Source organism: Macaca thibetana, chromosome 12 (assembly GCF_024542745.1).
Source record: "Macaca thibetana thibetana isolate TM-01 chromosome 12, ASM2454274v1, whole genome shotgun sequence".
In the NCBI taxonomy this organism is placed as follows: Eukaryota; Metazoa; Chordata; class Mammalia; order Primates; family Cercopithecidae; genus Macaca; species Macaca thibetana.
This window is the reverse complement of record NC_065589.1, coordinates 9854398-9867960: the sequence shown is the minus strand read 5'-3', so window position 1 is coordinate 9867960 and position 13563 is coordinate 9854398. Positions and strand designations below refer to the sequence as shown.

The 13563-nt window shown below is 36.5% G+C and overlaps 2 protein-coding genes and 1 long non-coding RNA gene across 8 annotated transcripts in view; 2 read left to right on the top strand and 1 right to left on the bottom strand.

Moving 5' to 3' along the window:
* Positions 1-13563, top strand: part of GIGYF2 (GRB10 interacting GYF protein 2) — a 164053-nt gene that overhangs the window by 63534 nt on the left and 86956 nt on the right. For all 5 annotated transcript variants that reach the window (XM_050751556.1, XM_050751557.1, XM_050751558.1 and 2 more), the window contains 2 exons: positions 1267-1378; positions 2186-2226. In XM_050751556.1, coding sequence (XP_050607513.1) covers positions 1267-1378; positions 2186-2226 — 153 coding nt within the window. The remainder of the gene's footprint in view (positions 1-1266; positions 1379-2185; positions 2227-13563) is intronic.
* On the top strand, positions 2233-9404 carry LOC126932578 (uncharacterized). The gene is made up of 2 exons (XR_007718238.1): positions 2233-5402; positions 6960-9404. It is a non-coding gene; the product is annotated as an uncharacterized LOC126932578 (long non-coding RNA).
* Positions 7533-12388, bottom strand: KCNJ13 (potassium inwardly rectifying channel subfamily J member 13). Of its 2 annotated transcripts, none has more exons than XM_050751574.1 (2): positions 11929-12388; positions 7533-9884 (listed from the first exon to the last, which is right to left on the bottom strand). In XM_050751574.1, exons 1-2 carry the CDS (start codon positions 12386-12388, stop codon positions 9262-9264), a joined length of 1083 nt encoding a protein of 360 aa, XP_050607531.1. In that variant the 3' UTR covers positions 7533-9261. The 2 variants fall into 2 exon arrangements, with proteins under 2 accessions (XP_050607531.1, XP_050607532.1); XM_050751575.1 differs by having other exon boundaries at positions 12165-12388.

The following is a 13563-nucleotide window of genomic DNA, read 5'->3' as shown; positions in this document are numbered from 1 at the left end:
AAGTAGTTAGCTCAATTATATTTAGCTTTGGGATGCATTCATCAAGATCCATCATCATTTTTCTTTGGGTCATTGTGCACTGTGAGAAAAATTGAGCTAAGGATGATGGCTAAGATTTCACCTGGTTATAAATACATCCTTAGACCCCCCACCCCTCCTCCCCTCCTCTCATTTTCTCACCTGTGTATTGAATACAAATGTTTGTTGGGAAAACTGTACATAAAGTATAAACCTAAAAAGCTGAAAGTGCATATGGTCTTCTGCCTCCAGACCTAACAATTGGATATATAACCTTCCTGACCCTAATGGTGCAGCTATATCATTTATATAAATGGGGTAATTTTTATATACATTGTTCTTCAGTATGTTCTTGTTCTTGAACAGAATAATGTTGGTACTTAATCCACTGTGGCATCATTGTGTTCTACTGTATCGTTTTATCAGAATTTATATAGCTCGTCCTTTATTGATTAGATTTCTAGTTTTTTTTAAATTACAGTGAACATCTTCATACATATATATTTGCATTTTTGTACAACTATTTCTATTAGGATAAATCCTAAGTAGAATTGTTGAGTGAAATGTCAATAGATCTGACCAAATTGCCTTCAGTAAAGGCCAGTTTACGCTTGAACCACCCGAGGGAGCCTCTAAATCCCTGTACCCACACACTCTACCAGCTTTGTTTGTTCAAGTTTAGTCCTGATACATTTCTTTTTAATCTCAAGATTTGGGTAAACTGTACCTTTGGTTACTGTGGAATATACCCTGTATGGCGTTCGTGAGATTTGATGGTTTTAGAATTCATCTATTAAGTTATCCTTTTTCTGGGATTAGATAAATTATTTTAACTTTTATGCTTGACTTTTTAACTTTAGCCCCTGTCGTCTTAAACTCTCTAAACCAAGATTTCTTCCATTTTTATGAAAATAAAACAGTAAAAAATTTAATCTACGGTAGTGTTTTATTGAACTTCTTAGAATTTCACTTTTCAACTTTTTGTTAAATAACTTTATACTTTCTTGTTCAGGACTGGGTCTATTACATTATATTACTTTAGTTTTTTAACTTGTTTTTTTCAGCCTCTTGTGGTCTACCTACTTCAATGCCATTGTTGGTGTCACAAGTCAAGATCATCAGGCCTCCTTCAATATTTAAATGTAGATGTCCTGCCTTGTATAGAGAGAACTTTACATGCTAATTTATAGTGGTGAATGTGTGCCACATGTTGACATCTATCATTTTTTTCTGTTTTCTTGTTTTCAGGTAGAGGCAGAGGTGAATGTGGTTTCTACCAAAGAAGTTTTGATGAAGTAGAGGGTGTTTTTGGTCGAGGAGGTGGCAGAGAAATGCATAGATCGCAGAGCTGGGAGGAAAGGTAACTAAAGGATCCATATATTGGCATAAAAATTTCTTGGCATATAAAAATCACTTATTTTGTGCTTTCTGTGGGGAGAAATGTTTTTGTACAGTTAAAGGGTTTCATTTTAAAAAATGCTCTTAAGTATTGAATATCAAGTTGTACGTTAGAAATTTTTAAATGATTCTTATTTAAAGGAAGAAGGATTCTAGATGGATAGGTTAATACATGAATGCCAGCATAGTTAATTTGATTTGGTATTTGATAGCAAATACCAAATTGTCATGTTATTGTTTGTTGGTATTAGTAAAAGTATCTTCTCTCTGTATTGTTTATGACTTTATATGAAGTCTATCAAGATGATTGGGAGCAATTGCACAAAGATGCATGTACAAGAATGTTCACTGTGATGATATTTATGATATAAAATAATTGGAAATAAGCCAAACATATTGATATTGCCCTTATATAGTTGTATATCCACAAAGTAGGATATTATATGAGCATTAGAGGTATTTTTGAAAATATTTAATGATGTGGGAAAAGATATTCTAAGAGCAGTATCTAAAACTGTACACTATGTATCTAATAAAAAAATAATATTTTGGGTCAATAGAAACAGCTTTTGGTAGGTGAGGGGATAGGTATTTTTCTTTTTGTCTTTGTCCTTTTCTGTATTTTCCAAATATTAGGCAATAACTATGTATTTATTTGTTTTGTAATTTGAAGAGGAAATGCTTTTAGAAAAGTGGGAAAGTGAGTGTCACAAATAGGAAATCTATATCACTGTGAGACTTTGTTTGAAACTTATTTTTTCTTTTCCAGGGGTGACAGACGTTTTGAAAAACCAGGACGAAAAGATGTAGGTAAGGTTCTTACCTACACACATAAGGATAAATTTATTAAAAATGGACTCAGTTACCTGCACCTCTCCAGTAGATGGGGCTGCAGCATTTCCTGCATTTAAACTTCCATGGTTATTTGAAGTCTCTGCTGCATGAAACCAGAGATGAATACAGCCATTAGGATTCACTTGACTTACTTGGTCTGTGTGTTCTTTGCAAGGCATGTATTCTTTATTAAGGCCAGTTTGTGAACTGAAGACTCAAGTTAGGAAACAATCTACTAACTCTTTTTCTAGTGTCGATAGCATCTCACAGATGAGAAGAAATGGGCAAATGCTAAAATCTTTGCTTTTGTATCAGAGAACAAAGGCCAAAACTATGAATGTTCTTAATTTACTAATTTATTCATCTGGACTTTTTGCTGTATAGTCCTTTTTTTTTTTTTCTTGTTTTGTGATGAGAACAAAAAAAATTAACTCAGATAAATTACAGTTAAGGTAGCCACTGAAGAGGAACATAATAAAGGAACAGGATTTCATTGTTTATGATGAATTAATCATAATTTATATTTAAATTTGTATTTAAATATGTAATTTATATTTAAAGAATTTATACTGTTAAGATGAGCTACCTAACTGATTAAAGGTACTGCCTTACAAACTACCAGTAGGTGTTAACATCTGAGAGAAAATAATGCCAATTCGTAGTACCATGAATTGGTACTATGAAAATTATCATTACAAGTTCCAAATCCTGCAAGTGCTAAAAAAGTTCTCCAGAGCATGATTATAACTGATAATGGTAATCATTTCTTGTTTGTGGTTTTTTTGTTTTGTTTTGTTTTGTTTTGTTTTTGGAGCAGAGTCTCAAAGGCTGGAGACTCTGTCGCCCAGGTTGGAGTGCAGTGGTGTGATCTTGGCTCACTGCAGCCTCTGCCTCCCGGGTTCAAGTGGTTCTCCTGCCTCAGCCTCCCGAGTAGTTGGGACTACAGGTGCGTGCCACCACACCTGGCTAATTTTTGTATTTTTAGTAGAGATGGGGTTTCACTATATTGGCCAGGCTGGTCTTGAACTCCTGACCTCACGATCCACCCGCCTCATCCTCCCAAAATGCTGGGATTACAGGCATGAGCCACCGTGCCCGGGCAGTGGTAAATATTTCTTGTAAACGTATGTTAAATATGTAAATACCATTCACAGACTGATTTGCAGATTGTTTTAAAAACTAAGTAATTATAACAGCTTTGTATCACTGTTTCTGTTAAAAACTTAAAGATATTAGTAATTAAAATTTCTCATTTATGAATGTGGCACTGGGAATACATAGTTGTATTTACATTAATGAAAACCATTAAGGCCCAGTGTGGTAGCTCATGCCTTAATCCCAGTGCTTTGGGAGGCCACGGCTGGACAGCCTGGGCTACCTGGTGAAACCCTGTCTCTACAAAAAAGTACAAAAATTAGACATGCATGGTGGTGTGTGCCTGTAGTCCCAGCTGCTTGGGAGGCCATCATGGGATGAGAGGATAGCTTGAGTCCAAGAGGTTGAGGCTGCAATGAGCCGTGATCACACCATTGCACTCTGTAGGCCAGGTGGCAGAGTGAAATCCTGTCCAAAAAAAAAAAAAATTAAAGGTGTATAGCATGAAGAAATTTGGAACAGACTAGGTGGATAGTTTATTGTTAGCTTTAACCATTTTGTAGACTATTGGGTTAACATAATCATGGGGTGCTTGTCAAGACCTGTGCTCCCATCCTTGTCTGATTCAGTACTTTTGCCATGAATATGTAGAGGGGATGAGCAGTAGTTTAAAGAGTACAGGATTTGGAATCAGAAGATCATGGTTATTCTAAACTCTCAGATCTCATTAGTCTTGTAATAAAATGAGTGATAATGCCTTACAGAATTTTTAGGATTATAGTAGTTCTCCCACTTTATTTGTGGGAGATACATTTCAAGACCCCCAGTGGATACCTGAAACCACAGATAGTACTGAATCCCATAAATACTGTTTTTCTGTACATATATACCTATGATAAAGTTTAATTTATAAATTAGGCACAGTAAGAGATTAACAGTAATAACTAATAAAATAGAACAATTATAATATACTGTAATAAAAGTTATGTGAGGCCAGGCACAGTGGCTCACACCTGTAGTCCCAAAACTTTGGGAGGCTGAGGTGGGCGGATCACTTGAGATCAGGAGTTTGAGACCAGGTTGGCCAACATGGTGAAACCCTGACTCTACTAAAAATACAAAAAAAATTAGCCAGGCGTGGTGGTGAGCACCTGTAATCCCAGCTACTGAGGGAGGCTGAGGCAGGGGAGTCGCTTGAACCCGGGAGGTGGAGGCTGCAGTGAGCTGAAATTGTGCCACTGCACTCCAGCATGGCTGACAAAGCAAGACTCTGTCTCCAAAAAAAAAAAAAAAAAAAGTTATGTGAATGTAGTCTGTCTCTCTTTCTCAAAGTACTGTAATATTTTTGGATCACGATTGACCGTAGTTAACTGAAACTGTAAAGCAAAACTGTGGATAAGGCGGGATTACTGTAAATAAGAGCATATGAACTCATTCATTCAACAAATACTGAATTCCCACTTATGTGCTGGGTGTAAAATATTTCTTTAGAGGATATTGTGGTGTGCTGATCAGATTTTCTAATCATTCAATATTGTAAGGGATAGCTATGGAGTGGAACAGTAGGGACATGGGATCAGAATCAAGGTGAATCAAGAGACCAAATGTAATCAAATGGGGAGTTTTAACAGCAGAAATGAAAAGTCTTACATAAGGAAATTACAGAATTTAAGGAGTGGCTGCATGTAAAAGCAGCCTCCTGTGGAAAGATTACAACCATCTCAGTGACTCTGGGCTTCATGTTCATCAGTGGTGTGCTGATGTCCTCTCAGCCATGGGCAGTATTTCCTAAAGTGTCCTCAGTGAGTCAGATGATAGGCCCATTGTCTTTTATGTTGTCAAGGCAAGTCTAAGCATTGTGTTCACTTCTGGGACCACACCTTGAAAGGGTCCACACATTGGAGTAGGATGGCTGGAGCATTTGAAGCCTTGTGATGGGAACTGTGTGAAGAAAATGGAGCTGTTTAGATAGGAGACAACATTGTGGACAGGGCAGAGTGGGGAGGAGGGCTTATAGGGTCACTGTCTATCAATACCTGCTTACTAATCATGATCATGTGAGTGAGGACTTAGACTTGATCTGTAAGAGTCTAAAGGGCAGAAAGAGGCTGACTGTTGGAAGGTTCAAGGAGGCAGGTATTGGACACAGTCTTAAAAGATCTAATAATTAGAGTTGTCTGAAAATGGCCTGGGTTGCCTTGGGAAAGTAGAGAGTTGCTAGAATAAGAATAGCCTGATTTTAACTATTCACACATATTCACACTTTGGTGGTTTGGAATGTTCAAGTTTAGTCATCATTATTTGTGGTTTTCATATTTTAACTACATTAATCCAATGAGGGTAACTTTCTTAGCCACCCTCTATTAAAGGTAAAGGTTCTTTTCCTTACATCCCATTGGTATATATTTGAAAAGGCAAGTTCCATAAAACTAAACTGACATAAAGTATCTCAGAATATTAAGGATACTAACTTCTAGTTAGTATCTACTGTTATGTATTATAACTGCTAGTATACTAAAATATGGTAATTTCCACATGCATATATATTCTAATATGTCATAGTGACTTTGAATGCTTTTTGAAAAGATGCTCACTTCAGATTAACTGTGCTAAAAATTCTGAGCTTTTAGTTTTTGGAAGTAACCCACTTTTGTTGATGATAATGTAGATCTTTATAAAACATTGTTCATAATTATATCTTACACTCTCTAAGAGTAGCAATACTAAACTAGTTTGTTCAGACACACTGATATGTTGATCAGTGTGAGATCAATATGAGTATATTGTGAGATGTCCGATGACATCACATTAAGACAGTTAATCCCAGCACTTTGGGAGGCCGAGACGGGCGGATCACGAGGTCAGGAGATCGAGACCATCCTGGCTCACACCGTGAAACCCCGTCTCTACTAAAAAAATACAAAAAACTAGCTGGGCGAGGTGGCGGGCGCCTGTAGTCCCAGCTGCTTGGGAGGCTGAGGCAGGAGAATGGCGTAAACCCAGGAGGCGGAGCTTGCAGTGAGCTGAGATCTGGCCACTGCACTCCAGCCTGGGCGACAGAGCGAGACTCCGTCTCAAAAAAAAAAAAAAAAAAAAAAAAAAAAAGACAGTTCGAGTACTGAAGGTTCCAGGATGATCTGTTCTTTTTAAAATTAGGAATTATGCTTACCATGTATTTGCTTCTTATGAAAAGAGAAATGGGTAGAATTACAGACATCTGGGTAAGAAGCTTACATAATCCCTGTGAACAACTGTAGGAGAATGTGAAGGTGGAAAAAGGTCTTTGATACTAGAGTTAGAATTCCTATTCAGTAGGAATTGATTGTGCACAGGGGGAGATCAGTTCTGGTGCTCATCTTGTAGTATAATAATGTAAGGGTGAAATGAAAGGATTATTAAAAAATAATCCAGATGATACCAGTACACTCAGCCCACTGCAATACGAATTAGTGTATTTTGGTATGAAATACTTGTTAATAGACATAGCAGTTTTTGGTTATAGACTCTTCTGGTAGTTGGTAGTATGGGCTTGTACATACATAAAACTAGGCCCCTAAGATTTTTGGTAACTACATGTCTCCAGTTTGTTGGAACTGTCATGCTATCTTTATCAGTTTCCAAAGGAACGTTTAATGTTAGTTCCAAAGTAGTCTTCCTGATCATGTATGCAAGACTCCATGACCAAGCGCCCAGATGATCCAGGTTAGTGAGCTGCACATCCAGGAAGACAGAGCAGCCATTCCTACCTCCCAGTAATTTCCCGCCTTTTTCCTTTTACTTCATTTTCCTCAGAGGATAATGGTCTTTCTATAGAAAACCTAATCCTTAACCTAGAAACTATGATTTGAAATAAGTGAAAGAAACAACGAACAGTCCTCCCAGAAGCTTTCTATCTCCTGCAAAAAAGTTTTGGATCGTGTTTCTTATAGATTTATAAAATGTTTATTAAATAACAGTAGTTTACCAATAGTTTTTTTTGGCATGTGTAGGGGAAGTCATATTTAGCTTTCAAATGCCAAATTTATGTGTAAACACTAAGTATAATACGAAACTCATTTGACTTGAATGGAACCTTAGATCCCAGGTTTTACTCATTCACTTATGTCACCCTGGGCAGCTTCACTTAACTAGTGAGAGTGTGATCTGTGTAAGTGATGTAGTCCCTTTAGGAAAAAACATACCATGTGAGTCTTCAGTACTACTTTATTTTCACAGATTAGGTGAATCTTGTTAATTTATTATAGAAATAAGAATTCTTGCCGTCTTTATGTGTTACAGTAGTCTTGGGTTGGGAAAATCTGTTGGTCTGATTTCTACTTAAGAATGAATGTCTAAGATTTTCAAACAGCAAAAGCTCACAATAATTAAGTTTCTGTGTTCTTGATATTCTTCTGCTATTATCAGTCTTAGACCACTCCAGAGTTCTTCTTTATTTTCTTTTCCTTTCGGTCAAATAGTAGAAAAATGTGACTTGCTGCTGAGCCCTGCTCTTCACACCTGCTTGCCTTTACTCAGCTAGTATTTATTTCAAGAGATGATTCCTGCCTAGGTCATCACCAGTGGGGAAGGTTAATCTTTCATTTTTCCCACAGAAACCTGAATAAGGGAAATTTCAGAAAAGAACAGCCACAAATCTGTTTGAAACCTGATAGGGTGACTTTTGGTTTTTGGTTTGTTTAAGGACAGTTTCTGTTTTTTTTTATTGAAATGAAAATCATGCAAATGATCATTTTAAACTGGACATAAAGGAAAGGGCTCGTTTTAGCATAGATAAAATAAAAAATGAAACAGGAAGCATAATTTTTATGGATTATTAGATTTAGAAAGAAATAATAGAGTTCATCTAGTCCAACCTCCTACTGGTGAGTAAACACTCATTTTGTGTTTATAGAAAAAACTATTTGAAGTTGGAAACAGGAATTTGGGTTTGAAAATGCTTTGTTGCCTAATTATCTTTTGCTTTATCTACTGTAGATTTTTTTTCCCTACTCACTGAAGTTATATCTAAGTAAAGCTTTATATCTATAAAGACTTAAATATATTTTTGTATTTATGAATTAGAGCCTTCATGGTGTTTTATATGATCAAATCAATCATACATAGGAGGGGAATGTTTTTACTTAGGTTGCTAGAAGTCATTTAGATGAATCACTGTTTGATTATTATGAGGACAATTTTAAAGTAAATAAAATTTTGCATCTCCTTGCAATGCAAAATACCACCCTGCAGATTCCATTTGGGCTGGAGCTAATCTGATCACCTTTTGCCACAAATATATGAACATATGTATGTGTTTGGGTGTCATGTTGAAATGCTTTTAGGTTTATATATAAATCTGTACTTTGTTGCTTTTCTCGTTAATTTTTGTTCTTAGTTGTTAAAAATTAAGGAGGTAATACTTACTCAAGTTTCATAGTATAAAGAACCAAATGAATGATCTTTGTTGTCTTGAAAAAATCCCAGCTTTTAAAGGATATTCACTAAGTATAGTGAAGTCATCATTCCACCCAGGGAGCTAGGTTTGAAACTAAACTGTTGCTTCAATTTGCAGATGAAAATGAGAGATTAATGGTTGATTTTCTTGGAGTTCAGTTGTGTTAAACTTCACTGTCCATTTTGCCTTCATTACTAGTATCATACCACATTCTTATAAATTCACCAGCAACATTTCTGTATAAGTGTCTGTCAAGTTGAGTTATATTGATTTCAGCAAGTAACAAACTTTGTAATACAGTGTTATATTTCCAGAATGTGTATTGTTAGCTCAGCCATTTTTATGTGGGCGTAGGCATGATTACCATGATGTAATCAGAGAGCTGTAATTAGCATTGAAAAAAGAAAACATAAGATACAGTGAAGAAAAAGTAGCTGCATAACTGGCTGGGTGTATTTAATACATTAAAAAATGGATAAGTCTTATTCTGTCAGTCCTGTCTCAGAGATCTGAAAATTGTCAATGCTTTGTCCATTGATGCGGATATCCAGGTCAGTCCTGTTTGGGCTTTTAGAAACCAGAGGAGTTGGAAATTCAGGGACAGTCTTGTCAAAATTCTCCATCTTGATTTGATATTCACCTTTGGAACCTCGGGTCAACAGAGATGCAAAACAGTGATGTAACATGATCTCAGAGGGTAGGTAGGATGTCCTCCTTTGGCATATTTCTCCAGTACCCTCCTGCATTGCTGAAAGGAATACAACTAATTCAAAGTGGGAAGGATTTTCATGCTGGAGCAGAGTAGCCAGAGGACTTGATGGTGTAATGGAGTGATAGTAGGTTAGTGGAAAGATAAAGAATGGACATTCCTCAGAACTGATGCCATCAAGGTGGAAATCTACACTGGTCTGGTAGAGTTTGCCATTTTCTCTTTCCTGATAGAGTACAGCTGAGACTCGGACACTGGTTAGAGGGCTAGGTCGGGTGTTGGCCACTTGGAAGATAAGATTAGGTTTGCCATCTATGTGAGCTACTACTGCCGTGTCAGTAAAGCGAATTGAGAAAGCTCGATTTTTTGGCCGGGCAATCTTCGCCACAAAGGCACCTAAATAAGAAATTATTGAATTTTTTTTAGCATGAAGACTTTAAACATCAATACTTTTTCTGAATGAGAAGGGTATATCAACTATTTACACATTTCTTGGTGCCATGCCTTTCAGTGAGTCAGGAATTGAAGTCATTGTTAATTTGGTTAGTCTTATTTGCCTGAAGCATTTTTCAAAGTATATTTCTGTTTAAAAACCATGATTTCAAAATGAATAAGCAAAATGATTTTGTTACAGAGAAATGTAAAACTTCGTCCTCTAGTGTCTTACCAAGTCAAAGAAGTGGTCACTTCCTATATTCCTGCCTGTGCTTAAGAAAAAGTAATAGAAAATAAATGCAACTTGGCTACAGCCAGATTAAGTTGAAGCAGAGACTAGGTTCAGAGTAGAATGCTTTGGGATGGAGAGGGGACCAGTAGAATGAATGATATTTTGGCTGGGCACGGTGGCTAACGCCTGTAATCCCAGCACTTTGGGAGGCTGAGGCGGGCGGGTCACTTGAGGTCAGGAGTTTGAGACCAGCCTGGCCAACATGATGAAACCCTCTCTCTACTGATAATACAAAAATTAGCTGGGTCTGGTGGTGCATGCCTGTAATCCAGCTACTCAGGAGGCTGAGGCAGGAGATTGCAGAGAGCCAAGTTTGTACTGTACAGCTGCACTCCAGCCTGGGCAACAGAGCAAGACTCCATCTCAAAAAAAAAAAAAAAAATGAGGGATACTTTGAAGAATTTTTAAACTTTGAAATGTACCTTTTCTGGGGCAAGGGAGGACTGACTATCAGGTAATTTCAGTGCACCTTTCAGGTGTATCTTCCTTGCGCCCTAAGCTATAGATAAGAGTTTCTTAAATCAGTTTTGTGCCACAGATTTTGTTGACAGGCTGTTGGTAAGGTCTAAGAAGTAAGTACTTATCAGAATTACGTTTTAAGTGCTTAAAATATAAAAGAAACCAAATTATTGAAATTCAGTTGAACATTTAAGAAATGATACTATAGTACCATATGTACCTTACTGATACATTAAATAACAGTCTAGTGGTGGGTTTATTACTGTGATTTTGAAGTATTCTGGTTTGGTATGACAAAATATGTATGATTTCTGTTTGAATCAAAGCTAGTAATACTGCTGATGATACTGTTTTTTGTTGCCTGTAGGAAATGCCAAGTTTCAATTAGTGGTTTGTGCCAAGAGATATAAGTTTTTCCCATCTAAGTTTATAAACCCCCTTAATTGTATCCAAAGAACTGACCCAGTGTAGGAACTCTTGTTGTAGAAGTTTGTGATTTGCGGGTTATAGAGCTGGTTGGTAGCACATTGGGATTTCATTCCAGATCATTCTGCATACGGCCCAATGCTTACCTTCTCAGATTATTATTGAATAGTATATTAAAGCCAAGTTTTCTTTTAAAAGTATGTATGTCACATAAAAGGGGCACTAGTCCTTCTTTAAAGGAAAGAGTTTTTTGTGTTCATGAGCAAAATTTCATAATCTTTGTGGACATATTTCCAGTGCATTTTGCTAAGAATGTGTGTACGTAACTTGTTCTCTAACATATAATGCTGACTGTGGTGTTCTGGGCTCACTGGCATGAAGTAAATGTTGAAAAGATGAACTCATAGGAGGGAATTCTAGCCCAGTGAAGGAAAAAAGAACAAATTCCTGTGTTAGGTAAAATGACTGTCAAAATATATATTGAATGTATTTATTCATTTGTTTGACAAAATGATTAGCTTCAGTGAAAACCTTTTAAACCTTTTGTTAATTTTTTTTTTTTTATATAGGATATGTCTGCAGTTTAGTGTCATACTGATCTCTTTTTTCTTAAGTAGTTCCAGTAAGTAAAATTTCGGCATTGAGACAGGTTCCTAATGCATTTCTCCTTTTTTTTTTTTGGCTCTAAACTGTTTCTTTTCTATCTTAGATGTTACCTGCTATTAATATAGATAAATTATTCTGTAACAGTATTACTTATAACTGACTATACCCTTTCCAAACACCTGTTTTTTTTTTTTTTTTTTTTAAGAACAAAGACAAAATTACCTGTGATAAAAGCCTCTAGCATGAGGCCTAGGAGCATTTGTATGGCAAGTAAGGCGATTGCACTTGGACAGTCACCACTGGGGAACATGGTACCATAACCAATTGTGAGTTGTGTCTCCAGGGAGAAGGAGAATGCAGCTGTGAAACTGGTGATATACTTGACACAGATAGTGTGGTTTTCAGGTGGGGCATCATGATCTAGTTCCAGATCACCATTCATCTCAGCTAGAACATACCAGAGCACTGCAAAGACAAGCCAGTGGAGAACAAAAGAAGCAGAAAAGACCAACATCATCCAACGCCAGCGCATGTCCATTAGGATTCCCCAAGCATCTCGAAGATATGCAAGACCTCTTTGAGCGCCATCCATTTGAAGTGTGCTGTGGCCATCCTTGGTGACCATCCTCTGGTATCTTTGACTTAGGAGGGGAGCAATAACTTTGCAATTACTGCTGTCCATTTCAGGCTGTATTTCTCTGAAATCAAGAGTAAATTAGTAAGCTCTTAACTGTTTTACAGTTAATGTTTGTGAATTTGGAGACCTCATGCACTTTCTGCTTTCTTGGGAGTGCTTCTCTAACCACAACTTTGCCAACTCTCTCGCTTTTCTCTTTATGTAAGGGGGCATTTACAAAGTCATTCATTTGGGAGCTAATAGTGTGTTACCTTAAAATATCTCTTCCATTGTTTCTTTGAATGACTGTTAAGATATTGTTTAACATTTAAACATTTTCTAAGTATATTTTAAAATTCCTGTGGGTAGAGATTATATACCCCTGTGTCCTCCTTGCACAAGTCCAGGTGTCAGGCATTTATTGATTTGACCAAATATTATGTGTAAAGACTGGCATTTCATAGTTAATTTATAATTATGCATTATTCATAATTAAAAGGGGGTATGTTTAAATATGTAAGTGTTCTTCTGTGTAAATAATTAGAAGTCATTTGGAAGCTTATTTTTAAACTATCTGCAAATCTTTTGAAGCCAAATTTAGTGCTAGGACAAGGCTTGCATTTGTGGTAAGCGTTTAGAGGTCTGTGGTTCTAATGTATGCCTTATAATTAGCCTATTCAGAGTTTGATTTATTGATTTGTATTTTTAGAGGCAGAGTCTTGCTCTGTCTCCTAGGCTGGAGTGCAGTGGCACAATCATAGCTCACTGTAACCTCGGCTAATTTTTAAAATTTTAATTTTTGTTGGTACTGGGTCTCAATATATTGCCTAGGCTGATCTTGAACTCCTGTTCTCAAGCCTTCCTCTCACTTCAGCTTTCCAAAGCACTGGGATTACAAGGTTGAGCTACCACACCTGGCCTTGTTTATAGTTTTATGATTAGGCTTTATTTGTTTTTGTCATTTTGCAACCATGTTCGTGGATTCTTTCTGTCCTGGATGATAGATTGCTGTCTTTTTGCATATTCTAGGCTCTGATTAGATTGTGGGGTAGAAAGAGAATTGTTTTCTTGGCAAAATAAGAAATTCCAGGTAGACATTTCTAGATAGCATTAGCTTTAAAGGTAAGTAAACCAGAAGAAAAAGTTTTAAGAGTTTAATGAACTAAAATAATCATTAAGGGGTTAAATAAGAATTTTAAAAAGATAAAATTGGTATAATTAATTTTCTACTGCAAACAGTT

What these genes read in the sequence shown, in the direction of transcription:
- KCNJ13 (XM_050751574.1), bottom strand. Translation starts at nt 12,388, where the DNA reads ATGGACAGCAGTAATTGCAAAGTTATTGCTCCCCTCCTAAGTCAAAGA. An exon ending in GCTAGAGGCTTTTATCACAG is followed by an intron (nt 9,885 to 11,928) that starts GTAATTTTGTCT and finishes TTTCTTATTTAG; the next exon opens with GTGCCTTTGTGGCGAAGATT.